The sequence below is a fragment of the Pezoporus wallicus genome, unplaced genomic scaffold (genome assembly GCF_028554395.1).
Source record: "Pezoporus wallicus isolate ANWC-B61680 ecotype Strahan unplaced genomic scaffold, APGP_CSIRO_Pwel_v1 contig_8057, whole genome shotgun sequence".
NCBI lineage: Eukaryota > Metazoa > Chordata > Aves > Psittaciformes > Psittacidae > Pezoporus > Pezoporus wallicus.
The window spans coordinates 921,327-949,225 of record NW_026637044.1 but is presented as its reverse complement, the minus strand read 5'-3'; the positions used below and the strand labels follow the sequence as shown (position 1 = coordinate 949,225).

Here is a 27,899-nt window from a genome sequence, read left to right as displayed (position 1 = left end):
CTCCAAGGGGGCACCTCTCCAATGGAGACAGGCTGAGAGGGCTGGGCTTCTTCAGCCTGGAGAAGAGAAGGCTCTGGGAGACCTTAAGAGTAGCTTCCAGTGCCTAAAGGGCCCACAAGAAAGCTGGAGAGGGGCTTTTGACAAGGTCCTTAAGGAGAGGATAAGGATGTTAGACAGAGGGGAGACTGAGATCTGAGGAGGAAGTTCTTCCCTGTGAGAGTGGTGAGGCCCTGGCACAGGTTGCCCAGAGAAGCTGTGGCTGCCCCATCCCTGGCAGTGTTCAAGGCCAGGTTGGATGGGGCTTGGAGCAACCTGGTCCAGTGGAAGGTGTCCCTGCCCATGGCAAGGGGTTGGAACTGGATAAGTTTTAAGGTCCCTTCCAACCCAAAGCATTCTATGATTCCATGATTCTATGATATGAACATTGAATTCAATGACCTTAAGAGGGTTTTCCAACCTAAATGATTCTATGATGATTTTCAAGACATCCATAACCAGACATGTTGTGATACAGCACAGAATAAAAACAGATGAAAGCTGGTGGTCCTAAATCAAAAGGAAATAACTGTCTCTTCATACATATGAACACAGATTTAAGTAGCTATGCACTGGGAGACACGTAATGAACTTTAGTATTTAAAATTAATACTAAAATAGAGTAAAGGAGTAACTAATCTCTCTTAATAAGCCATTTTTCCTTGTTGCTGAAACATTGCATAAAATCAGTATTAAGCTAAAAACCAGTGTTAAGTTAAAATACTGGCAAGAACACAAAGTAGAGATCTCCAAAAACTGAAAGCTAAGAATAAAACTTTCTCTTCCAAGAATGCAGTCTACAAAACAGCAGGAATCATAGCACGATCCAGGCCAGCTGTAAGCTCATGTCCTGCTCAAAGCCACGACAGCAGATTTCCAAAGATGTCAGCCTCAGCATCTTCCACCTTGAGACAGTCACTCCATGAAGGCAGCTTGGTAAAGCACCAGCTCCTGCATGGGGGGTCAAAACATGCAAGAAAAATGCAACACACTCAAGGGGAAATAGAGACAGTTGAAATCCTTCAAATCCCAGAGAAAAACTTCTAGGAGAAGGTGAGCTGGACTAAGAAATGGATGATCTTCATAGAATTGCATCATAGAATCACAGATAGGTTTGAGCTGGAATGGACCTTAAAGCTCATGCAGTTACAACCACCCTGCCACGGGCAGGGACACCTTCCACTAGACCAGGATGCTCAAAACCCCATCCAACCTTGCCTTCAACACTCTCATGGGGCATCTTTTGTTCAACATCTTTGTTGCTGACATGGACAGTGGGATTGAGTGCGCCCTCAGCAAGTCTGCTGATGACACCAAGCTGTGTGGTTCAGTTGATACCCTGGAGGGAAGGAATGCCATCCAGAGGGACCTTGACACACTTGTGAGGTGGGCTGATGCCAACCTCATGAAGTTTAACCATGACAAGTGCAAGGTCCTGCACCTGGGTTGGAGCAATCCCAGGCACAGCTACAGGTTGGGCAGAGAAGAGATTCAGAGCAGCCCTGCAGAGAAAGACTTGGGGGTGCTGGTCAATGAGAAAATGAACATGAGCTGGCTTCAGTGTGTGCTCACAGCCCAGAAAGCCAACCATATCTTGGGCTGCATCAAAAGGAGCGTGACCAGCAGGTCGAAGGAGGTGATCCTGCCCCTCTACTCTGCTCTTGTGAGACCTCACTTGGAGTATTGTGTGCAGTTCTGGTGTCCTCAACATAAAAAGGACATGGAACTGTTGGAACAAGTCCAGAGGAGGGCCACGAGGATGATCAGGGGACTGGAGCACCTCCTGTATGAAGACAGGCTGAGGAAGTTGGGGCTGTTCAGCCTGGAGAAGAGAAGGCTGCATGGAGACCTCATAGCAGCCTTCCAGTATCTGAAGGGGGGCTGTAAGGATGCTGGGGAGGGACTCTTCATTAGGGACTGTAGTGACAGGACAAGGCGTAACGGGTTAAAACTTTCACAGGGGAAGTATAGATTAGAGATAAGGAGGAAATTCTTTCCTGTTAGGGTGGTGAGGCACTGGAATGGGTTGTCCAGGGAAGTTGTGAATGCTCCATCCCTGGCAGTGTTCAAGACCAGGTTGGATGAAGCCCTGGGTGAGATGGTTTAGCGTGAGGTGTCCCTGCCCACGGCAGGGGAGTTGGAACTAGATGATCTTAAGGTCCTTTCCAACCCTAACGATTCTATGATTCTATGATTCCACGATCTTGCTGCTCTAAAGCCACTTGGTGTGGGGGAAATTGCTAAAATTGCTCAAATTTTAGCAATTTATTGGTGGCAAATGAGAAATCAAAATATTAGAAGATAGAAAACAGTTAAGAAGCTATAAAATAGAAAACATTGCATGAATTAAACTGGCTTAAAATAAAGTATGTAAGAATGAAGCAGAGATGACATTACTGGTAACTCATCTTCTACAGTCTTGGTCACCTACATGAACAATTTAATGTCTCCTGGACAGAAAAGTAATTCTTCTCACAGTAGGAAGAGCAGTATTCCCTATCCGCAGTGGTACTTCAGTTGTGCTTTTTTCTCCTGAATTACCATTCTGCCTTTCACCAAAATCCACCCCACCTTATCACAGGTGCCCTGGCACAGGTTAAACTCACTAAAGGAGGCAGCTGGCTTGGGTTATGGATCCCAGTTCCATTTACAACCTCTTCCTTCGCCCCAGATCAAAAAACCATATAAATAGATTTCCAGAATTAGTGAACGCACTGCTGTTCGCTTGAAACCTTTTTGCCAAATTCCTCCCACGCTGGGTTTGAAGTTACATAAAATCCCAGCGTTAGAAGCCTAAGGAAGGAGCTGGCACGCAGGAGGCTCGGCACAACAAGAGTGTATGTGAGCTGGGGATCCATCCAAACACACAACCGGGAGGTTTTCCAGCAGGTTTCCAGCCCCTGAGGTTTAGAGCAATCCCACTTGTTTCCCTCTGGCTGCACCTTGCTATCTGCAGGTGCACAAAAGAAAGACTGTTATTAAAATTAGCATTGGATTCATACACTCAGTGGCTCATTTCCATAAATGTTAGGAGAAAGGGATTGTTAAAACATAAAATAAAACTCAAAGCAAACCTGAAGACCATACGAAGAAGTGGATAATAAATTAAACTAAAGAAAATGCCCAAAGCAGGCAGCTGCACCATCCTCCTGTTGGGGCATCTTCCTTAATGTGCCCCTAATATAAAACTTAAAGAACAATCCTGCCCATCCGCCAGTCAGATCTGATTAACTAGTGATGAATATTGATCAGGTGAGAGGAAGATGTCCTTGCACACACCCCACAAATGCACAACTGCACCCGACAGCAACCACGGCAGCAAGTAAACCCCATGTCATACAGAGGTGTCTGTATTTGCAGGGAAGGCTTTTTTAAGGCTACAGACCCACATTTTTACCAAAATTCATTACATTTAAAATTAAACAGCTTTCCTATGCTTATGGAAACATCCCAGTTTTGTCACAGGCATGTTAATAGAAAAATAAGGTTGTATTTTAACTCTGAGGCTCAGCAGCTCCAGCATTTTGTAGATGCTTGAACAGCTTGACATGAATGAGACTTCATGTCATAATCTGAACTACACACAGGGCTTTGGCTTACGCTAAAGAAGCAAACAAAAACCAAAAAGCCCTCAGGTCCCAGAAGTCTAAATAACAAATGCTGGTCTGCATTCAGACAAAACTTGAAGAGCCTCATCTCCCATGTGTTCTCTTTCCATTTTTTTTATTTTCTTTTTCATAAGAGAGAAGAATCTGGAAGCCTAAAGCCACCAGATCTAAACATCTGCAAGCCTAAACCCTGCCATCTTAAAAAGCCTTATCGCAGCAGGCACTCAGCTCACCTTGCTTTAAGCTCACAATGGGGTATTGTGCCAGCATTAGCACAGGTCCATATGAAAGCCTACCTGACTCAGCAATTACCTTTCTTTCTGAAGAAAGGAAAGTGCGACACATCAGCACTCAGCAGAAGAAAATCCCAACCTCCAGACTGTTTCGCTTTGGCCAGAAACATCCTACCAGTGTGGGGATGAGGATGGACTTCCAGAGCTGCTCATGGATCCATCACCACCTTCATCCACAGCGCCAGGGCTAAGCAAACCAGAAGGCAACACAACAAATTAACACCTCAGCTGGAAATTCATGGTTCCGACAAGATCCTAAATATCCAGGCAGATTTCACTGCTGCCCAGCTGGTGATGAACGGCTGGCTGCACCTCTGGGATTCTGCAGATGAAGTTCACTCCCTGCTGCTCTCCTTCAGTTCCTGCCACCCTCAAAACCAAAACAACTTGATAAAAATACCCACAGGGCTGAAGCACTATCTCGCACTTAGGTTTATTAGTCTCTAATGTAGCTGGCTAGAGATAAAAAGTAAGGACAAACACTCTGCAGGCCCTTCGATTAACTGAAACACAGTGCTAATTGCTGTGAACTCTTTGTACAGAACTCTGAGCTTTTAATATCCAAATGGGTCCCTCCTCCCAAAAATACCACATCACAACTGGATAATATAGAACCAGAAAAAAAAAGCAGGGAATCAATAGACAATCCTAATCCTCCCCACAAAAAAAAATATGGACAGAGGAAAGGCTAAAGCACATCCAGGAGGGGAGAAAAGAAACACTAACGGTATCAAACATCTTATTTAAACAGAAGTGTGAAACAAAGTCAAGCTCACCAGAAAATGAGGTCAAGGTAGCTGTAAGCATATACCTGTCCCTGCGGCACACCCCGCAGATCCATCTCTCCCATTCTCTGTGCTTTCCTAAATCAGCATTCCCTGCTTTATACATTTTCTCTGGGTTTGGAATTGTTAAGTTTGGAGCAGGGGAAGAGAAACCATTTCTCCTGCACTGAAATAAGAAAGAACAGAGGATTGAACGTACCAGGAAAACAAGCAGCTGTATACACTAAAACCAAGTATTTCTTCTTTCATCATAAAGATAAGGGCTGAGTGACATCCTGCATAGCCACAGGTATGCCAGAAAGGGATTTTTGTTTTAATGCACGTGACTGGTGGAGTCACCTGCAATCACCAATGAACACTCCCTCCCAATACACCCCTTGAAATGAACTTTATAAATCAAGACAAAATCCCAGACACAAGCCATTTCAACAGCAGGTATGAAGACGACTTAGAAACTAAAGTGCTGCAGCTTCCACCCCAGGCTAGCCTGGGGTCCCATTTCTCATCTGTCTGGAGGAGAGCCACTGAGAACAAATTCAAGAGGCATTACGACACAATATGGAAAACCCAGAGCACTATAAACTTTTACTACAAGCATTTACTCTCTCCACAGCTGGGGAAAATATAAGCTAAAAAAAAAAGAAAAGAAATGGCATGAGCTAATGTGTCTGTTCTTTGCCAGTTGGCAGCACCAGTGAAGGGACTTGTGCCCAAGCTGTGGATTAAGCCTTGGGTTTGGTAGAGCCCATGCAGACCCTTCCCCAGGAAGATTTACCCCTCAGCAACCAAACCCTAAAGAGAAGGGAAAGAATTAAAGAGGGAAAAGGATGATTTTTGAAAGCCATTTGCCTTTGCTGCTCCTCCTTTTGTGAAGGTGGGTCAGAGAAGAGACACTGACAGGAACATGCAAACAGCCACAAACTCAGGTTTTGGGGTTCATTTTTCTTTTTGTATCTACTGTCCAAAGCTTCATTTACCAATTATTTAGTTATTTGCGTGTTAATACTATCAGTGTTTTAGAGAAGCTAAGACCTTCTACTTCAGGAAAATGACTCAGTTAAGAAGAAAACTATCCAGTGTCTCCAGTCTTCTGCTCCAATAAAGGTATGGCAGGACCCTGCTCCTTCCCAGGAATTTCAAACTCACCACCACACACACAGCTCCTGCTCTTCCCTTTCTGCTCAGTGCCAGGGCATGTCTAAAGAAGAAGTCAAGTTGGAAATGATTACAGCAATCCTCATAAGCAATGCTGTTCCCACGGCAGCCAGGCAAGGAGTTTACCCACCAGAGCACTGATACGGCAAGGGAAAGGACAGACTGGAGGAGGAAATGAAAGAGCAATGGTGCCAAAAGAAGAGGGCACAAATCCATGCTAACTTAAAATCAGTTTCTGGCTCAGTACTGTGGGATCATCAGTCCTTGGAAAGCTTCCTCCTCCTCTGGGAGCAGGGAAGGAGAAATTTCATCAGCAGCTTTTAAAGTTAGCATCTTCCCATCAACAAAATTTAAATGGGATCACTCTTCAGGTAACCCCCGTCTCAAAACCCGTCTGAAAAGGCAACAAAAGCAAACATTTCACACATACAAGCTAACCTTAAATTGCATTTCCCCTGCCTGATGCAGTTAATGTCTAAAACATGTACACACCCCTGAGCTGTCTGTCAGTCCAGGGCTGCAGTTGCCCCTGGGGATGGATGAGGCTGGATCTAACACAAAGGCATTTTATCACCTCCAGCTTATCACTTTCAGCAGCCAAGCAGGGGAAGATACAGGGTGGTTTGACACTGCAGGGTAGTTTGACATCAAAGTCTCTGCACAGGGTACTGCCAGGAACACACAGGAGATGCACAAGAAAACTCCAAAATCACATTAAAACCAACAGTCCACAGCAGGCTTCTAAACCGGTGAAGGGCACCCACAGCATCCAAACTAAAACCTTATACCTACGGCAGGGGTTAGGCCAGGCTTAAAAGCTTGGGGTCGGTTTCTAGCTCTGCAACAGCCTGTGTGTGACCCTGAACAAGTCACTGAGGTGGTTATTCCCCCTCCCATACTTTTTTATCTGTCCCCTCCACCCCACACGTATTTATTTCCAGGGTCTTCAGGCCACAGACACTTTCACACACCTATGCACAGTGTTTGCAGCACCAAGGCTGTGACACTGGTTTCAGCACAGGCCTCACCATGGCACAACCATACAACAAAGCATTTCTCCTAACAGCACAAAACCACTCTTAGGATTAAACTTGTGTCACACATCCCAGCTACTCCCATTGCACAGTTCCGGGTACACCAACCCTGCACACCTGAATTGCTCACCAGCACAAGAAGCAGCAAAAACCTTCTAATGTTCTGCTGCAGACAGCAAACACACTCCAAGTTCATTAACAAAAGGAGAGAAAGCAAGTGCCAGCCTTCTGCAAAGCTCCCTCTCATACAGGGCATCTGCAGTAGGGACAGTCACATCTGACTTGACTGTCACAGCACAGCATCCACAGGCTATACCCCAGGAAGATTTCTAGGCTTGGAGGGAAAGGAATTAATAGAATTAGGGAGAAAAAAAAAAAAACAATGCTTTTTAATTTTGCTCAAATTGCCATCCGATGCAGTCAGCAGGCTGCAAAGAGAAAGTTCAGAACATGCTGAACAAAACTAATTAAGTTAAAAGATATTTGATATCAGGAAAATTATTTCAGCAGTTAAATCCTGAGGAAAAGCAAGTGGCTACACCCAGCTTCCAGGAAATACCAGCTCAAGATATACCAACTCTTCTCTCTGCAGCAAGAGGGGAAGCAGAAAGAGGTGAAGAACCTGAAAGCATTTAAAATAAAAGCAGGAACAAAATAATCAGAAATATCTAAGCTGACTTACGACCATTACTACCAGCAGCCAGCACAGGACTTCACTCTTGGCAGAGAAATCAGCAGCTCAGGCCACCACGTATCTGCTGGACAAGCAGTGACTTTGAGGCTTCATCTGACCAGAGCAATGGCTCTGGGTAATGAGGTCTGTGTGCTAAAAAGAGGAACGACTGACCCCACTGAGCACAAAGCCCTCCCCAGGAAGGCAGGCACAAAGCAGGATGGGTCCTTCCCACTCATCAGGGCTGAAAAGGACCCCCTGGGCAGCCCCAGGCTACGCTGCACCTTCTGCTGCATTTACGGACTGGGTAAAACAAGGAGTTGTATCTCTCTTTCACCTCCCTGGGCTATCAGCAGGAAGAGACCTTCTGCAGGAATCACCACCCTGATGCATCTGCTGGGTTTTCCTTCTATGGGTGCGCAAATTCCTAACCTGACCTTATCAGGGCATCCCCAAGTCTGCATGACAAATACCCGCCCTGGCACTGCGGGTCATCTTTTGTCTCTTAAAATGCCTTGCAAATAAGGATCTTTGTTTCAGACTGCAGGCTGGGGTCAGTGAAGTCTACCTGCTTCATGAGGAGGCTGACCACAGCAGTGGTCCCACTGATGGGAGATGGGAAGGTCTCCCCGGACCCAAAGAGCCTGGTGTCACTGGGTGAGGGGAAAAGATCTGTGCTGCCCATGCAGCTGGATGTGCCCAGTGTGCAGATGATAGTCAACACTGTGACAAAAGCTTCACAGAGGCAAAACCATTCAATTTTGATTACTTTTTCACCTTCAGCCAGTGTAGTGAGGTCACCTTAAAATTCAGACATACATACAGCACCAAATACTCTCATAATTCACCATATTGAAGTCAGCACTAACAAAACACCCCATCCTCACCCCAAACTCACCCCATGCTTCAAAAGAAGGTACTTTCCAATAATCAGGCATCACTAAATTCAGACTTCAAAGGGTCGAAACAGCACCACGCACCCCAACAAAAGCTCAGTGCCACAAATGAAATGCCACAATGCCCCAGCCAAGCTTAAGGTTGCTGCTTTAATATAAAATCCTGAAGGTATTTATTTCTTATGCAATTATAGATGAAGTTAAATTGTCTATTATAAACCTGCCGGGCAGGTTAAGTCGGCAGTGGGAGACATCTTGGGAGCCACTCTCAATTCAGTAAAAGAAAATCAGCCCAAGCTTGCTGCAACACCAACTCCTGGAGAACTGCTTTAAATCAAACTATTTTAGTGAGATTAAACCCAGCCTAACGCAGCAAGAAGGAATGAGAGCTAAGGAGTGAAAACCTGCACCCCGCTATCGCTCTGCAGCATCGCAGCTGGTTGCTGTGGCAATGCTGAACACAAGGTGATGCCAGGCAGGGAAACTAGTGTAGGAGCAGATAAATTCAACCCTCTTCATACCTCTTAACACCAGAAATTTGCAATAAAAGTGCAAGTTGGGAAGTGGCTGTGCGAGAAAAATCCAAGTACCAGACTCCAGAGTTTTTTCTGTTGGATATCTATGTAGAATAAATTCATGTTTGATGTTTTATAGCATCAAACTTTGTAGCAGAAGGCTACAAAATGTTAGTAATAATTGTTTTCTGCTAACCCACAAAGACACACTTCTAATGTGCAGCTGCAAACCTCCGCTGATGCATTTCAAAGAGGAAGGCAATAATGCAGCTTCAATGTGATATTGAGGAAACTCCAAAATCTTTGAGCGATGATGGGTAAGGCCACATTTGAGACTGAAAATGATGCTTCACACTGAACATCGCTCCAACTCCAGCTCCCTCCCCACACCTGGCCTGACCCCTCAACCTCCCACATCGATTGTTCAGGTTAAATTTTGACTCCTGGACTGCACTTGTCTTGAATTGCAGGTCATATCACCCGTCTGGGATGGATTCTAAGGGCAGAAGCTCGCTGGAGAGGGGGAGTTGCAGGGATGGAGCATTACGGAAGTTTACAAAGCAAAAAATGACGGGAAAAGTCAGGAAAAAAGTCAAGAAAAAAAAAAAAAGCCATATTTTTCAGCAACTGAAGTGCAGCATTTCAGCTCCTAATCACTTCCGACAGCACCAAGGAAGCCACACCAAAGCAGCCTGCATGGCTTCACCTGCACAGCACAGCTCGGCTCATTAATAAATCTGAATCACCTAAATAATCAAATGCAGCCAGTGTACTGATTGTGACTAAGGGCACATGCATATGTCAAACATTAACTTTTCTTCATGTTTCTGTTTCTATTAAAAATAGGTGTTTATAAGTCCTCTCTCACTGCCTAAATATACACACAAACAAATTATATTTAGAATTACGTCAACAGCTCTCTACTGCAGGACGTCGAAGGAAGGCTGTCACCTACCCACTTGAAGCCCACTTTCAGGCATTGCAAGGAAAACATTAAATTACAGAAGGAAAAACAGAAACAATTATGCCCAGAGAACCATTGAAAAGCTTTTAAAAAACAGAGATTTCTCCGTCTCTTTTCCCTGTGATCACCGGACTGTAGTATTTAGGAGAGCTGAGTTCATATATTAGCTGTTCTTGCTGGAGTATGTAATTACCTGAGCATGTGTCTGGTGACTAAAGGTACATGGAACGACTCGGAGCTCAAAATATATTCCCTGGGTAGCCTACAGGTGCTAAATTCCCTCATTTTTGAGAAACCCAGCTAATCGAGCATGCCTTCCCACCGAGGCATCCCGAGGCCACAACTTTCCCCGTCCCGTTCAAGCGCATCATTACATCTTTAATTGCTAAACTATAGAGAAGTACTGCCCATATGAAGACCTAAAAAGTTGAAAATCAGAGGAGAAAAGTATTCCTAGCAGGCTCACACCCAGCCAGCTCCTGGAAAAACATATAATTTTCCTATTTATAGGCATTTTGGTTGGCAGAAACCACAGGGACCTCAACTTCTTGAAGCCAAAGTGTGGAGTTTAATTTTCCTCACTTTTTTAATTTCCTCAGAAGCTAAACACTGCAGATCTACCCTGCCTTTGCTCCACACTGACCTTCTGGACCACAAGCAGAAGGAAAAGGTGGAATGACAGAGCAGTGGATGGAAGCTGCAAAAGAACCCAGGGCAGAAGGACAAGTTTCAAAACCCAACAGTGGTGGCACAGTGCTGGGTACCAAAAACCAGGGAGAAGGCAACTTCTCCAAGAGCAAATCTACAGACCTCAGGCTTTGTTTTTAAGAGAACTGGTACTGAAAATGCACTGTAGATGAAGCAGGAAAAAGGCAACAGAAGAGTGGAAGGGGCAGCTCTGCACGGCATTGACATCTCCTTCCTGGAGATATGCAACAATAACCTCACTGAATTCAGTTCCACTGCAAGCAATCAGCCACAGTTCAGGTCCAGTTGGGAACGCTTTTACGACGGCATCAAAAATAATAAACCCAAGTGAGAAACCTGTTTGATAACCTACTGGCTGGCCAGGCGAGCAGGTGAAGTCTCCTCCTGCAACCAAGACAAATTTGGATGTACAAAGAGAATTTTCTTCAAATAAACTGACCTTTCAGAGCCATTAAGGCTTAAGCACAGAGCTGAGAAACCCTCAGGTACACTCAGGCAGAGAGAGCCAAGTCTCTCCCTTCCTACTCTTGATTTCGCACCTCATGGGACCATCATTAGTCTCCTTAGTAAAGGGAAGGACTGTTCAAAGGGAAATGCAGGTATAAAACAGAGCCTTCAAGCCTTTCCCTTCCATTAGCATCTCCCCAGTGGATTAGAACATACTCAAGGACCTGTATTTGGGTATTTAATCACAGCACACTTGCCAGGAGCTTCCACCTTGTGCCAAGGGCACCAGCATTACGCATCGTCTTCCGTAGAGAAAAGCAGAAAATAGAATCTAGGTGTTGACAGGAAGCAAAAAAGAATCAAGTCCTGAAGTGACACGAACTCGGAGCAGCCTGTGTGTCTCTCCAGCTGAAATGCACATTTAAATAAACCCTGTGGGAACAGCCACAACCAAAAACCTTAAGTTTTAAACTGCTGAATCCGTATCAAGTCACATTAACAAAAATCAACAGGGTGCTCAAACACAGTGACCACAAATCCCAACCCCACCAAAACATTCACATGCACCACCAAGCCCCACTGCTGTCCCCAGCCTGCATGGATGCAGGATGGCCATCTTACCCCAAAATGGAGCTAAATTCAAGCTGGGACATCTTCCTGCAGCACAATGAGGAAGCAGCAGTTAAATACATTTCAGCCATAGTGAACGCAAAGAAACCTGCTGCAGCACCTTTAGTCTCCATCGTAGCGTAAACAAATCCTCAGGACTCTCCAAGCAATCCACTTCGCCCCGTGCAACAACCCCACTGATATCACAGTTGTTTGAGAAGATCCTCTGCCCTTGAACAGTGTGGCCAGGGATGAGGTTGGTGTCTTCCTGAAGGAAGCACTCACTTGCTGCAGGTTTGCCTGTATCGACTGCACCAGCACAGCTCCAGTAACAGCACAAAGAGATGAAGTTTTTTCTCCTCGTAGCCCACGATACCATACAAACATCCATTAAGTAGGTCCAGGTCAGCACCGGGCAGCTCCATGGAGAAGCTACAGACCTCGTGTGGAACTTCACGGCTCTGAGCTTCTTGGCTCAGGCTGGCCCAAATTTGACCAGCCAAGAGGCGAGGAAAGCTGGTTTAGCTGGACACTGAAATTCGCAAGAACCCGAGCGCTGGCTGATGAGTGGGACGTGGAGACCAACCAGGTAAAACCAAGCTGGAGACTTTTTGCTAATAGGAAAACTCCAGTAAACACCATCAGCACACATTCAAGTCACCTGTCTTTCAGCTCCTGACTCAGTATCCCACCTCCTGCAGCCAGCATGAAGCTCCAACTCAGTAACAATGATGCCCCATCACTGGCAGTGTTCAAGGTCAGGTTCAACAGGGCTTGGAGCAAGCCAGTAGGAGATGTCCCTGTCCAGGGGATGGACTGGATGACCTTTAAAGGTCCTGTCAAACCCAAACCACTCTATGAATGATTCCTATGAAAGATAAGGATAAGCCTCAAGATTTACTGAGCTCTGCCTGCGTCGTGGGGCTCCGACCAACGCTCTCCAAGCCCCTACATCTTGCAGCAGCTACGAGCTATAGAAAGTAACTCTTCCAAAAACCAAATCGTGCACATCCCTTTTCCTCACACCCCCACAGCAGGTACGGGACCAGGGAATGGCACCACCAGCAGCAAACGTCTTGCAGCCATCATGGGTTTGTTTTCAATTGTGCTCCCCACTGCACTTTGGAAATACCCAGCTGTTTCCTGGGACGTGCTGTGTGGCGCATGCCTCATATCGCAACATCAGAGAGCGAGGAAGGAGACAATGAACCTTGAGGCACCCCCACCTCTGAAGAAAACCATCACTACTGCAAGTAATGCTTCTCTCAAGCTAAAAGCACATGCACTGGGAAAAGCACATCCTAAATAAGACACACATTAACGAAGTGGCCAATGTGACTCAAGACATAGCGAAACGCTGCGCTTCCAGGTGGACACTGGGACACAAGGCTCCTACAACCATGTGAGCACCTCCTGATGGCTTCCAGAGCACCAGCCCCCAACCCCCCCCCCCCCCCCCCCAAAAAAAAAAAAAAAAACAAGAAATTAGTATTTATTTTATAAAGTCACTAGAGAAACCACTCTGGCTTCTTGCAAGAGCCCAGGGTTGCAACACTGAAGACTTTCAGCAGCGGCGCAATATACCCCACACATTAACTGCTCAGTTTGGCCTGATGCCAGGTTTGACACTGAGTGCCACAGACCACCGGTCACCATCACTTAAGTCCTCCACCTCTCACTAATTTCATGAGGCTCAGCAGCAGGTATCATTTTCAGCTGGAACAGCTGCTCCAGGTGGGCACAGCCAGAACCCACAGCATTTGCTCACAAAGGTTTGCTCTCTCGTCCTTGCTCAAAACACACTACTTTTAGCTCTGCTTCCAGTCCAGCCCCTGCACAGAGATGTGCAACATGCCAGGCGTCTGCCTCCTTCCATGCCGGAGCCGGCCACGCGCCGGGGATGCCATTCGCACAAAGTTTACGAATCACCCTAATCCTTCACAGGGAGGTCTACAAACGTAAAAACAGCATTCAGAAACAACAAGGAAAGAGAGGGGTGGGGAAAGAAACCACACCACTGCCAGCGGGTGCTGAATGGCTTGTTCAGAAGGAGCGATAAAACTAGTGGCCGTGGCGTGATGCCGGGGGGAGGTGAGGGAAAATCCCCAGCACAGAGGAGAACCGCAGTTCACCGGCCATTAGGCTGCTCTCCCCCCTTGTGCCCGGCTCCTTCCTCCTGTCAGAAAATGGGGTCAGAGCAGGGGCCGGGCGGGAGCTGTCGGAGGATTCAAAGGGCAAAATAAACACAGGACTCAGTAACTCCTCTGCACGCCGGGAAGAAAATCAATAACAATAGTAATAACAGTAATAACAATAAAGGTGCTGAAAAATCCCCACCCCTCCCTCAGAGACCGGGACACGTCCGCACTCACCACCCGGCCCCCCTCCGCGGGCCGGGAGGCAACGCGCACCCCGACGAGCCGAGGGCCCGGACCTCGCCGCTCCCCCGGGCAGGGGAGCGAGAGCAGGGCAAGAGCGCACCCCCAAACCCCCGGCCACCAGCAGCGCCCGCTGCTCCGTTCCTTCCCCCCACCCCACCAACCCGCCCGGCCTCCGCCCGCCGGCGCCCGGCCGCGGCGCTCACGCAAGGCCGGGGATGCACGGCCTACCCCGGCGGCCCGCCCGCCCGCCGCACACTGCAGAGGGAGGGAAAGGGCAGCGGCGGCGGTGCCGCGGCCCTCCCCGGCCCCGGTGGCTTCCCGCGGGCCGGGCGGCCTGGCTCGGCGCGGCTCGACGCTGCTCGTCCCGGCCCGACGCTGCTCGTCCCGGCCCGTCCGGGCCCGCAGGCCTCAGGCCGCGGCGGCGCGAGGAGGGGTTGTGGCGGCCGCCGGCACGGCCCGCGCTTACTCCGGGGTAGGGTGCTCCGGGTCGTAGAAGTCCCCCATGGTCGGGCGACCGCTGTCGGGGGCAGGCGCGGCCCCTCGGGCGGGCCGGGCCGGGCCGCGCCGCGGGGAGGCCCCTCTCCGCCCTCCGAGCCCGGCGGGGGCTCGGCTCCGCCGCCGTCGCCTCACATCCTCCGCCGGGCCCCGCGCTGCAGCGGCCGCCGGCGGGGCCCCGCCATCCGCGCCGTGCCCTGCCCTGCCCTGCCCGCCGCCCGCCGCCGAGTCCGCCCCGGCCGCCCGGCTCCTCCCCGCCGCGCCGCCGCGTCGCCGCTCCCTGCCCGCCGCTCCGCTCCCCCCGTCGCGGGCACGGGCCGGGACCAGCCGCGGGATCTCCGGGATCTTCCCCCGGGATCACCAGGGCCACACCACACACCGGGATAAGCGCGGGATCGCCGAGATCTCCCAGTATCACCAGGACCGCACCGGGATCAGCCGTGGCACCACCGAGATCTCTTCGGGATCTCCCCCAGGATCCACCAGGACTGCACTGGGATCAGCTGCAGGATCATTGAGATCTCCCCAGGATCACCGTGACTGCACTGGGATCAGACATGGGATCAATGAGATCAACCCAGGATTACCAGGACTACACCAGTGCCAGCCGTGGCACCACTGGGATCTCCTTGGGATCGTACCAGGATTACCTCTGGGACCACCATGACTACACTGGGATTAGCCACATCATCACCAAGATCTCCCTGGGGCCACTGGGACCACACTGGCATCAGCCATGGGTTCACTGAAATCTCCCTGGGATCACCAGGACTACGCTGGGATCAGCCACACAATCAATGAGACCTCCCCAGGATCACTAGGACCACACCAGAATCTCACTGGGATCACCAGGGTAGGATCACCAGCATCCTGGATTATCCATGGCACATGAGGATCAGCCCCATGACACAGGCACCACAGGAATCTGGGATCACCAGCACCGGTGGAATGTCCCATACCAGCAACCTAGGATCACCAGTACCCCTTGATCACCCACACCCCCAGACAATGGCACCACACCTCTGGGATTCCTGGTACCCATGGATCACTGGCACCCCAGGACAACCCCAGGATCTCTCCCAGCATCACAGGTACCCCAGGGATCACACCTAGAACAGACCCAGTAACACACCAAGACACCAGCACTTTATTTCACCAACTTCCCATACCCCAGGGAGATTTCAACGAGACAGTGCCAGAGTACCCCAGGATACCTGCTTGCTTTTGGGCTGTGAGGACCTTCCCACTCACGCAGGAGCCTCCAAACTACATTTGCAGCAGCCAATATTGACATTTCTTCCTCTTCTTTTTTCCCAGATTTGGGACTATGGCGTGGGCAGCAGTGGCACAGGGACCCACGGGGACAGGAGCAGCATCCACGCGGAGGCACAACAGGGAAGCAGAGGAAGGGTAGATGGAGCTCAGTTTGTGTGGAAGAGTTTTCTTGGGAAGTTAATGCTGGGTTGAATTTCCAGAAGCTTGATAAGCCTTTGGAAATTGGTAATTACACGAGAAGGGGATTTCTAGGCTGTTACCCACAGCACTCCTGGGGAGCAGGTGCCGTTGCTGTAACAGGAGTGAGCTGCAACAAATTAAATCAAACAGCTTGGACTAATTAATTTCCCAGAGTTCCGTGTAAATGGGGAGGCAGCGTGTGGAAAACCTTTGACCTGGGATGTGTGAATCCAGGGATGCTCCTGCTGTGGCTGGTGCCAGTTCTAGCAGCAGGGGCTCTTTGTCCTCTGTCCCATCACTCAGTGGGGCTCAGCCAGCATTGCCCAATCGCTCCAAGCCACATGCCAGTGGCTTTTCCAATAATCCTGGTGATTTGCCAGGCTTTGGCCAGGACATTGCTAACAGCCACAGATCACGGGTGCTGCATTTGGGGGTCTTCAGTGTTATTCTTCAAGCTCCCCAAATAATTCTGAAGCTCTCGGGGTTCCACAACCTCCCAGAGGGATAAAGAAGCGAATCCTGCCTGCAGCAGTTCCGAATGCAGACTGGACCCTGCACCCATCAGCTGCAGTGGCGAAGGGCCACCCAAAACACACGGTAGACACAAAAATCACAGCTGACTCTTTTTATTCCTTGAAGAGACAAGAAGTGGAATACCCAAGAAGAAGCCAGACCCTGGAGCTCCTTTAGGCCAAGCCTGCAGCTGGCACAGCATATATATATGTATATATGGGCCCACATCCATATATTGCTCCTCAGAGCCTGTGGTATGGGCATAGAGGGGAGCAACAGGGGAGCTGACACTGATGGCTGCCTGTTGGCAGCAGTAGGAGAAGGTGGGATTCTTTTGGCTGGATATTTGGTACACAAACTCCCCTGGCATGTGCCGAGCTGGAAGCAGCTTCCCACCTCTTCTGAGGAAGAGGAGGACTTCCAGCAGGCCTTCAGCACACTCTGCTTCATGGGCAAAGATAACAGTAGCCTGGCTAAGCAGCACAATATGCCCTGGAGCTTTTCAGTTGCTGGGCACCATGGTCTCACTCTGAGTCCGAATCACCTTCCCGGAAAGTGGTGGGCAAAAAATGCCCTAGTCCTGCTGCATTGGGGTGGGGAGGGTGTCATAAACAAGCGTTGCTATTTGAACCCTTGGCTTGCTGCCTGTCTAAACAGTGGGTTTGATTACCAATAACTGTCAGTCTAGCTGTACAAAAGTTAGGTGGTGGGGTTTTTTTCCTACTGTTTATTGTTGATAAATCTATTTGGATATGAACATGAGGCATCTTTTGAGCTGGTGTTGCTTATGGGTTCCAGGCTGAGCCCAAATCTGCTATGTGACGTGCAGAAACGACATGGTTTTATTCTTCCCAGCAGCTGGGATGAGCCCCGGTTTCTTGCGCATTTGCTCTAGGGATGACATGGTTTTGCTGTACACGTGCTGGCAACAGGAAAGAAAAAAGAATTAGTAATGCGAGCTCAGTTTTCAGGGCAGAATCCCCACCTGTAAAAGACTTATTCCGGAAAAAAAAAAAACAAAAAACAACAAAACAAACAAACCCCAAATCACTTTCCCAGTCTTCCCAAATAGTGAAGGAAAAAGCTGCCCAAAGAAGCCCCATCACACCACCATCATCCTACTGGGGCAGATCCCAGCAGGCTCAAAGGAGGGCACAAGAAACCCTGAGAAATGCTCCTCATGAGCACTGAAGAGTTGTTTTCGAGATGTGTTCCTTAAAAACCCTTACTGATGGTGATGTGCAGCCCTGTTACTGTCCTGATCTTTTTGAAGGTCAGGGCCTCGGTGGTATCTCACAGTGAGCCCTGAAAGAACTCCAAGTGAGAGGTGCTGAGACTGGATTTTAGCATAAGAGCAGCATGGGATGGGGCCTTTACATCAGCCAAAAAACATTTCAAGGAGCTTAGTTACAGAACCAGACTAGCATCTTTCAACAGGCTACAGCCAAAATGACATCCATTCTGGAGGAGTCCTACACCCCACCTGGCAGTGAGGCACAGAATCTCTCTCCCAACACACATTGGCAGGGGTTCATGGAACTGCCCCCCCCCGAGATTACCTTTTGATCAGTTCTCATTTTCGCCTTGTAGAAGGGGACTGAAGCTGGGCAGGCCGGCAGCATTGTCTCCTGCATCTGCTTAAAACTCTCCTGAACATCTTCCTCCTGCCACCAGACAGACAGACCCCACTCCATGTGAAAAACACACATCTGGAGGCATAGGGGTCAACCAATCCCAAGTGCCTCGTTGAATGCCAATACACCAGTATCTCTGAAGCCTCGGAAGTAAGAGGTCCCCTCTTCCTACAACTTTGGTGAGCAGATTTGGGCAGGACTTTGGCCAAAATCCATCTGGAAGTGTAAAGCCCCAAATGGAGTTCCTCCAGCTGTCTTCACACAGCCATGCTCTGCCTGTGACTACCCACAGGACAGTCTCCCTTCCACTGCACAATAATCTTGCAGTGTGAAGGAAGTCTGAGCTTCAGTGTGGTCCTCACTGATCCCAGCTAGCTGATGTCCATGCCCACATTTCTCCAGGGAACCTTCTGGAAGGTGTAAGCACACAGAATAGGAACATGGGTTGAATTAAGTACATTTATTTTGAGTTACCAGCATGTATATAATGTTTTCATTACATATTTGAGGATAGTTCTAGCAGATGCTTAGGCCACTTTCTGTGGTGATTCATGAGTAGCCTCAAGAAGGCGACAGTGGAATTCTGTCATGATAAAAGGCAGGTGGCCAAATAGAATCTAGTTGAGAGTAAAAGATGCACACCCTGGAGAAACGGGCTAGGACAGCAAATGAAGAACCAGCCTGGGAAAGGGAAAATGGTTCTAAGTAGGAAATAAACCTCCAGAGAAAAATTGAGTGGTTGCCTCCCAGTGCCTCAGTGGAGCCAGTGATGCTGGAAAGCTGCAGTGAACTGCCCAGTAAAAGGAGCAAGAGAAACCAGCACTGAGCCACATTAGCAGGGACACTGTTTATCCTTCCCCTGAAGATTTCTGCCTGTAACATCAGCAACTTGACACAGCTGCAGAACATTGCTAAAACGCATGCTTCATTCATCTTTGGGGTTATAATTGATGTGATGACACGAAATCCAGGGTGGGAAGCCATTAAGGGAGTATTTCTGAGTACATTGAGTAACTTGGGTTAATAGAAGTGACTAGTGATGGATCCTCTTTTCCCCAGAGAGGGACATCCTGGACCCAAGCAGTCAGCTGGGGTTTCCCTGTTGACCTCACTGGAGGGTTGGGATTTGGTTTTATGCTCTTTCCTATACAGGTCTGCATCTGTATCTGAAAACTTCCACGGTCAATAGATCACAACATTCTGTTTAAAAGTAAACTCAAAATAACTCCACTATTTTTTTTTCATCACGTTATGTTTGTTACTTATACCCTCAAGGGAAACTAATTCAGTAGGATGGGAAGAACCTATCTCTGATCTTTGAAATGCACCACATACCTTTCTAGAAGGGAAGAAGAAAACTGAGATTTACAGTCAAAATAATCAGACACCTGGAGACAAGAGTTCATTTTCTGTTTTCCTTCTAAAAAATTAAAAGCCATTGGCTAGAAATGGGGCTGTGCATTTAGTAAAGATGTCACACAGCTCACATCCTGATTATTCTCTTTCCCAAACACCTGTAGGTACCCCCTGCACCTGATGAGGATGGGCTTCTGGGAGAGACAGACATGACCTGTCCCCTGTAGCTGTTCTCTGCAATTTGCAGAAGTTAAGCAGCAATAATGGAGATGGGTTACACCTACAAAGGGCTGATTCTCCCTCACAGCCAGGGTGGGATTTCACTCTTTTGTTATACACTCACAGAATCCCAGAATGGTTTGGGTTGGAAGGGACCTTAAAGCTCATCCAGTTCCACCCCCCTGCCACAGGCAGGGACACCTTCCACTAGACCAGGTTGCTCCAAGCCCCATCCAACCTGGCCTTGAACACTGCCAGGGATGGGGCAGCCACAGCTTCTCTGGGCAACCTGTGCCAGGGCCTCACCACCCTCACAGGAAGAACTTCTTCCTCAGATCCCATCTCAATCTCCCCTCTGTCAGTTTAAAGCCATTCCCCCTTGTCCTGTCCCTACCTGCCCTTGTCAAAAGCCCCTCTCCAGCTTTCTTGTTGGCCCCTTTAGGCACTGGAAGCTGCTCCAAGGTCCCCCCAGAGCCTTCTCTTCTCCAGGCTGAACAAGCCCATCTCTCTCAGTCTGTCTCCAGAGCAGAGGTGCTCCAGCCCTCAAAGCACCTTTGTGGCCTCCTCTGGACTCACTCCAACAGGTCATGTTAGACCGAGTGGAGGCGCTGCCACCACATTCCTGTCAAACAGCATGAAGGGTTTGAGCCTGACATTTAACGATGAAGGACAAAACCTGGAATTACTTCGGAGGAGGATAATGCAAAGAAGTGTGGTAAATGAGAAGCTTAAGAGAAATGTGCTTTGTCGGAACTGACAAAAGACCCTGAGCACCCCAAAGTTGTGGTTTCTAAACAGAAGGCTGCCTATGTACCAGTTGCCACAACACAAAACACAATAGTTTAGCTGTACCAACTGGAAACAAGCCTCCCAACTACTCCTTGCACCTCTGGGCAGCGTGCCTGATTCCTGATAGTCAGCAGATGACTGGGTACTTCAGTCACTCTCTCCTATTTTAGCCTCTTCATGGTAAAGCTAATGTGAAAGCAAGATGTATCTCCAGATAGTTGCTCTCTGCATCATAGCAGATAGCATTTCAGTACCAGCCACTCTGCTTGAGAAAGAGGCAGAGACGCCATGTCCTCCTCCTCCTCCCACAGGCTTAGTCGTGCCCTCATTACCATGCCACGTGCAGCTATCAAAGAGAATAAGCAGAGCTGCCAGGAAAGCTCACCAGGCACATGACTCTGTTTATGGGAATCATTCCAGGTCTGATGTTGCCACCAGGCTTCAGAGCTTCCTGCACATCCTTGGGGATAAGGAAAGACTCGTTGTACCAGATCTCAAACTCTGCAAAGCAAAGCAAGGGGCTTTAATGATGGAAAAGACAGGGGTAGATTGCTTCTGTCCATGAATCAGATAGGACTCAGTGCTCGTAAACATTCAGATGGGACCTCAGAACCCAAACATCCTATAGAATCATAGAATAGTTAGGGTTGGAAAGGACCTTAAGATCATCTAGTTCCAACCCCCCTGCTGTGGGCAGGGACACCTCCCACTAAACCATCTCACCCAAGGCTCTGTCCAACCTGGCCTTGAACACCGCCAGGGATGGAGCATTCTTGAGTTTTAACTATTTGGAAAGTTAGTCTAAAAGGACAGGGCACTGTTAGCTGGCATCGGCTGTGCTTAGACAGCTGCTGTCTGTCCCTGCTGCCTGTGATGTGGCCGGATCGTGGTAACCGGCCCTGGGGACAGTCCTCTGGGCTTGTGCAGCCCAAGATGCTGTCCGCAAGGTGGCACTGCTCCTGCACCCTGGAGCCATCCTGCCCGGAGCTGGCCATTTTGGGGGTTCAGCATATTTGGGGTTCAGATTTCAATTCCAAATGCTTTCCCCATCCTGTAATAGCCAGTGATAACACACAGCAGGAATTGTGTCCTTATTAATACTGGGCATTTCCCAGACACCTGCTGTGAAACAGCTGTGCTTTGCTCCACAACTCTGGCATGTTCCCCCATGGAGTGGGAGAGCCTGTAGGCCCTGAAGAGGGCTTTGCTCCACAGCAGGGACCCCGGGAGCTGAGCTGCTTTCTGTGCCAGGAGTCATGAAGGATAAATAAAGGTTAAACACAGAGCCCTGCTCTTGTGCAGCATGGTGGACATGATGCAATAGCACTGACTTTGTCCCCTGGTTTTAGCTCTGAGATGACCTCTTCACTCAGGGATGACCCAGATATTGAGTGAGTCCCTACCTGTGTGCTTAAACAAACAGCAGATATCTGGAGCATGCAAAAACACCAAACCCAGATCCAGTGGAAACCAGTGGCAGAGTTTCTGCACATGTATGATTTTGTCCCTGTCTATCTCCTGGAACAAGTCGGGCATTTTTTCAGCATGGGATGCACTGATGGATACAAGCTGTGCTCTGGCAAGTTTGTAGAAAATCAAATGTTGCTGTGTGCACAGCATCCAAATGTTTGCAAATCTGGCACTTGTATACCTACTGTCTTCCATCAGACAGGACAAATCCAAAACACAGCAGGACTACAATCCTGTTACAGCAGATTAAAATGGAGTGGCCTGCAGTGCAGTGCACCAGAAATCTGCATGCATCACCCTTGGCAGAGGTGTAACTTGTCCCCATGAGGGTGGTGCTCATGAAGAACACGCTAAAATGATCACTCTGCTTCCTGCCAAGGCACCCATGCTGCAACACTAGAACCTGAATCTCACAGGGGTACAATAGGACACATCCATAGTCCAAGCTAAAGCCCTGGCCCAGTGCAGTTCCTTAGCCACCACCTCGACTAAATGAAATCATCCAGCTCAATGTCCAAATGCAGTCAAGCTTTAAGGTCCCTTCTAACCCACAACATTGTGTGATTCTGATTCTAAACTGGAGACTGTTTGGAAACTGCCCTGGCAAGGCAGTACCTGAGATTAGTCTTTTCCGGCATTTGTTCACCAGATCCTGGCAGTACTCAATTTCTGCCTTCAGGTCCTGCAGTTCAGCATAACTAGACCTGTACTCTTCCTTCAGCTCCTTCAGCTTCATGATGAGTAAAAACTCCTTCTCATCAATTATGATGTGTCCTTTCTCATCAACATACTCTCCTGGAGGGTAAGAAAAGGAAATTAAGGTTTCTTATGAGGGTGGAGAGGAATGAAGAGCAGTCATTATACTCTGAACCACACAGTAGTTACCCAGTTATACTGAGGTTAACCACACAACTGACATTTCCTTAGACACGCTTACTACAAATACAATGCTGCTGAAATTTCTGCTGAACTCCTGAACCCTCTCAGACACCAGTCCTCCCTCAACTGAGGCATGTGCAGTTAAACTTTAAGAGGCCAACAAGAAAGCTGGAGAGGGACTTTTTATAAGAGCCTGTAGGGATAGGACAAAGGGGAATGGCTTTAAACTGACAGAGGGGAGATTGAGATGGGATCTGAGGAAGAAGTTCTTCCCTGTGAGGGTGGTGAGGCCCTGGCACAGGTTGCCCAGAGAAGCTGTGGCTGCCCCATCCCTGGCAGTGTTCAAGGCCAGGTTGGACGGGGCTCAGAGCAACCTGGTCTAGTGGAAGGTGTCCCTGCCCATGGCAGGGGGTTGGAACTGGATGAGCTTTAAGGTCCCTTCCAACCCAAACCATTCTGGGATTCTCTGATTCATGAAGAGGAGGGACCAGGCTGCACAGGAAGACAGCCCACTGGAGGGTATCACAGAGAGCTTTTATGCCTCCTACTGAGAAAGCCCACGGGCAGCCATGGTGAGGGTTTTTGTGACGAAGGGCTGGTCAGCCCTTTAGGGACACTTAAGCCAGTGCTACTGTCCTTTGATAAACATCTCTCAGTTTTTATTACCCTCAAATCAGTTTATTCCTGTGGTTTTCAGCAGCCACAATATACCACTAGTTGGTGAGCAAAGGTTCAAGAAAAGCCATGAAAAGACAGACCCTCGCTTTGATCTGATTTTCTTGTCATTTATCCAGGAGAGCTTTGCATATTTCAGACCCTATGGGAAAAGGCCCCTTGGTGATAAAATTCTCTCTAGAGGAAGAGAAATGGAAACCAGCAGAGGAAACTGGGCCCTCATTCTCTCTTATTTCCCACTAATTGCCTGCCATCCATTAAGGGTGTAGTTTCACAGAACTGAATTATTTTGCTGTACTCCCCACATGCAAGGAGCACCATTGCTACTTCCTCACAGAGCACTCTAGACTGCTCTATTACTAAAGCCATTTGTTTCAGATTTCTCCCCCAGCCCAGAGGCTTTTCTTCTCCACTCCTCTGTAGAGTGCAGCAGCACTGACTCTTGGGAGCCCTGCTGCAGGGAGCATGTAACTTGACACACTTCCTAGTCTCATCCAGGCATATTTCACCTAAAAAACATCTTGCCACAGCAAAGTAGGAAGGCACTTATGCCATATTTTGCTCTAGTACCTTGTAGTTTGGGATTTTGACTTTCATAAATCATGGAATGGTTTGGGTCAGAAGGGACCTTAAAGCTCATCCAGTTCCAATCCTCTGCCATGGGCAAGGACACCTTCCCCGTCCAACCTGGCCTTGAACACTGCCAGGGATGGGGCAGCCACAGCTTCTCTGGGCAATCTGTGCCAGGGCCTAATGAAATGAAGCTATAGGAGACGCATTTCAACCAGATAGGGCAAGCGTGCTACCTAGGATTTCTGCACTGTGCTGACCTGCTTTTGTCAGCAGAATGTTGCCTAATCCATCACAGTATGGGGTGAGGAATCAAGCTGACTGCAGCTCACCTCACCAGTGTAAAGCCTGAGTAGCATGATTCAGTGTGGATGAAGGGTGGAGGACTCAGGTGAAGGACTCAGGTAGCAAAACACAAGCTCAGCTCCAGAGCTGGGGCATAAAGCCTGGCCCTGGCAGGCAGCAGTGGTGGTCCAGTGGTCTCACTACCAGAACTGCTTTGAAACCAGCAGCTCCCCTCTTCTGTCACATTCTTGCTGGCCAGTGTCCACTTACCCTGCTGCCACCGCTCCTGCTGCTGATCCTCCAGAGCCTTTTCGATGCTCTCCATCTCAAGCTTGATGGAGTTGATCTTCTGTGTTACTGTACTTCTTCTCTTCTTCCTGTCAAGTAGGATGCATTTGTTCTCTTTAAAGATCCGGCTGATCTCACTTCCATACTCTGCCTTAAACATCTCAAATGCTGCTGGCTTGGGTGGAGGGGAGCTGCAGCAGAATTCAAACAAAAGGCACATAGACATGGGGAGGTCAGTTCTGCCCTGCAGCACAATAGAGTCCATAGCTGCCATAGCTGATGGTATTCCAAGGTGCCCTCAAATGATCCTCAAAGGATCTCACTGTCCTAGCTGCACCCTGGCACCATCTCTGCACCGACCCTCATACGTGTACCCCAGTACTATTCCCAGAAGAATGAGTTATTAACATAGAAACCACATTCCTTAGGAGATGCCTCAGAACTGAGTCTCCCCTGGAAAGTGGACCTTCAAGGTCTGAATTTTCAGAAAAAAGGTAATTACTATCCCTCCCGATTGTTAAACAGAAGTGCCTTTGCTCTTTCCTTGCTGGATTCCCAGCACAGAGCAGTCAGTCACCTCTGCCAACAAACCCCACAGCTGCATGGGCTCTACAATGCCGCCACCCATGGCTTTGAAGTCTTGCCTATTTAGAAAGACTGAATTCAAAGTGACACATGTTGATCCTGACTTTTCTATGAAATGGCTGTGATGCAAAGGCTTTGATGCTCTGAGGGCTGGAGCACCTCTCCTATGAGAGAGCTGGCCTTGTTCAGCTTGGAGAATAGGCAGCCACTCTTTGATTCTATGATGCAAATGTGTTTCCATGAACACCAGCTCTTAGTTCAACACAAACCACACTAGGCAAAAGGAGAGGCCCTCAGGGGAACATCACACTCCCGTGGATGCTGCTCTGTACTGTATAAGGTTGTTCTTGGTGTGCAAGCTGGATCTGGTAGCAGAAGGTAGCCAGAAGTCTCTTCATTCCTCTGTCCAGACTGGTCAAAGCAAAAGTCTGGTTATTGCCTTTCCCTGATTGACCTCTTCAGGGCATTTTTCAGACTTCTCAAAGGCTGCATCAGACAGCTTTCCCTGTCAAACTGCTGGCATGGCAATGTAAACAACCACCACTGGGCAGACTGCCACAGCTACAGCTTTGACAGCCACCTACCAAGCTACCTGAAGCACTCTGGGTGCCTTACACAGCTGCAGCAGCAGCCTTCGCTGCCAGCCACAGGACTTACAGATTAATACTAAAACACATGCAGAGGTCTTGGAGGAACATGATAACATGTTAAGGTGCTTCAGGAGTAAATTCTCCTGGGACACCTTCATTGTGATGCTCTCCCTGGGCAGCAGGAGCAAGAAAGGAATGGTTGTCTACAGCACAAGCAATGCAGGTGCTCACAATACTTAAGAGCTGCATCGCTTGAGAGCTCTCAGCAAGAAAAGATGATTGATGATGAGAAAACCAGTGTCCTGATCTGGTTTGTAGAGGGCCTTGGCTGAACTCCTGTGAGCTAAACCTCATTCTGTTGAGACCATTCTCCTGGAAAGAGTTCTTTGTCTTGGTACCCTTAGCATTTTTCACCCCATCCACTCATCCAGAACAAAATGCAATTCAGTGCTGCCCTCCCATGCTAAATTCTTGCCTTGCTACAAGCAGCTGGTTGGCGCATTGCTCCAGTTTTGGCCATTTTCCACTCTTCTGTTTTAATATGGTACCTCCTGACATGATCTGTGCAGCTATTGACCCATTTTCATGACTATGTGGGGTTTTGTGGCTGCACATGTGGTGCTTCTGCAATTTTACTATTAGCTAAAGGGCAAAGAGTGCTGTAATTCTCAAAGACTTCCCAATTAATCACAGAGCAGGGACACCTTCCACCAGACCAGGCTGCTCCAAGTCCCATCTAACCTGGCCTTGAACACTGCCAGGGATGGGGCAGCCACAGCTTCTCTGGGCAACCTGTGCCAGAGCCTCACCACCCTCACAGGGAAGAACTTCTTCCTCAGATCTCATCTCAATCTTCTCTCTGTCAGTTTAAAGCCATTCCCCCTTGTCCTGTCTCTACAGGCCCCTGTCAAAAGCTCCTCTCCAGCTTTCTTGTCAGCCTCTTCAGGCACTGCTCTAAGGTGTCCCTGGAGCCTTCTCTTCTCCAGGCTGAATAAGCCCATTTCTCTCAGCCTGTCTCCATAGCAGAGGTGCTCCAGCCCTTGGGACATCTTTGTGGCCTTCTCTGGACTTGCTCCAACAGCTCTATGTCCTTCTTATGCTGGGGCCCCAGAGCTGAACATAGTATTCCAGAATCTGTGGGGCCTCTCAAGAACAGAATAGAAGGAGAGAACCCCCTTCCTAGACATGCTGGCCAAGGCAATGTAATAGAGCAACTAGCTAGGGCAGCACTCAAAGCAGATGGAGAAGATAACCATCACCAACATAATTCAGCACACAGGGTGTCCCTACAACCACTGCTGTCCTACAATGTATTAATGAATCCAAGCAAGCAAGATCTCTGAATCCCTCCTCTTTACTTTGAAGCAGATAGCTGTACTAGGGGAACACAATGCAATCACTTCGGTGTAAACAAACCTCTGGCGAAGGGGATATTCTTCCTCACAGGAAAAGCTTACCTGGGCTGCTGGGAATCCTCCACAGGAGATGGCTTTGAGAGCTCTGCATCAATATTTCCTGTATCCTGGTCCCTTGGTACCTCTTTCACGTCCAGATCCTTAGTGGAAAACATGACCTGACTTTTTGATGGTAAATCCCCTTCCACATCTTTCCAAGAAAGATTGCTCCTCATTCCTTCCTTCCTGGGGGGGGGGAGGGGGAGGTGAACCAGATTAATTAAATTTTTCATGAAACCAGACCTTGCTGCGGGTGCTAGCATTGCTGATTCAAAACACTAGCAGTCTGATGAGGCTCCTACAAAAGCCTGCAGTGAAATACCTACTGACAAGCGGTAAGATCAGCTTTGTTCTCCTCACAAGTCCTTACCTCCTAGAGCTGAGAAATTGCCTTGTGTAGCAAGTAATACAGAATATAGCACAGGCTGGACTAGATCTCTAGAGAAGGATCACAAGGACAAGAGTCCCACCCTGTCTGGAGTGAAGCATGCCTGCAGACAGGATAACCCTCTTTACCTTCAGAGGAACCTACAAACCA

At 48.6% G+C, this 27,899-nt stretch overlaps 2 protein-coding genes across 4 annotated transcripts in view; both read right to left on the bottom strand.

Annotated features, from left to right (window-relative positions):
- SETD2 (SET domain containing 2, histone lysine methyltransferase) overlaps window positions 1–14,805 on the bottom strand; it is a 64,845-nt gene extending 50,040 nt beyond the window's left edge. For both annotated transcript variants that reach the window (XM_057402860.1, XM_057402861.1), the window contains exon 1: window positions 14,571–14,805. In XM_057402860.1, coding sequence (XP_057258843.1) covers window positions 14,571–14,608 — 38 coding nt within the window. In that variant the 5' untranslated portion in view covers window positions 14,609–14,805. The remainder of the gene's footprint in view (window positions 1–14,570) is intronic.
- A 2,471-nt stretch (window positions 14,806–17,276) lies between these two features.
- Window positions 17,277–27,899, bottom strand: part of KIF9 (kinesin family member 9) — a 28,229-nt gene continuing 17,606 nt past the window's right edge. For both annotated transcript variants that reach the window (XM_057402853.1, XM_057402854.1), the window contains 6 exons: window positions 27,365–27,547; window positions 24,715–24,923; window positions 22,651–22,830; window positions 20,951–21,066; window positions 18,127–18,231; window positions 17,277–17,489 (listed from right to left, as the gene is read on the bottom strand). In XM_057402853.1, the coding sequence (XP_057258836.1) occupies window positions 17,382–17,489; window positions 18,127–18,231; window positions 20,951–21,066; window positions 22,651–22,830; window positions 24,715–24,923; window positions 27,365–27,547 (901 nt within the window). In that variant the 3' untranslated portion in view covers window positions 17,277–17,381. The remainder of the gene's footprint in view (window positions 17,490–18,126; window positions 18,232–20,950; window positions 21,067–22,650; window positions 22,831–24,714; window positions 24,924–27,364; window positions 27,548–27,899) is intronic.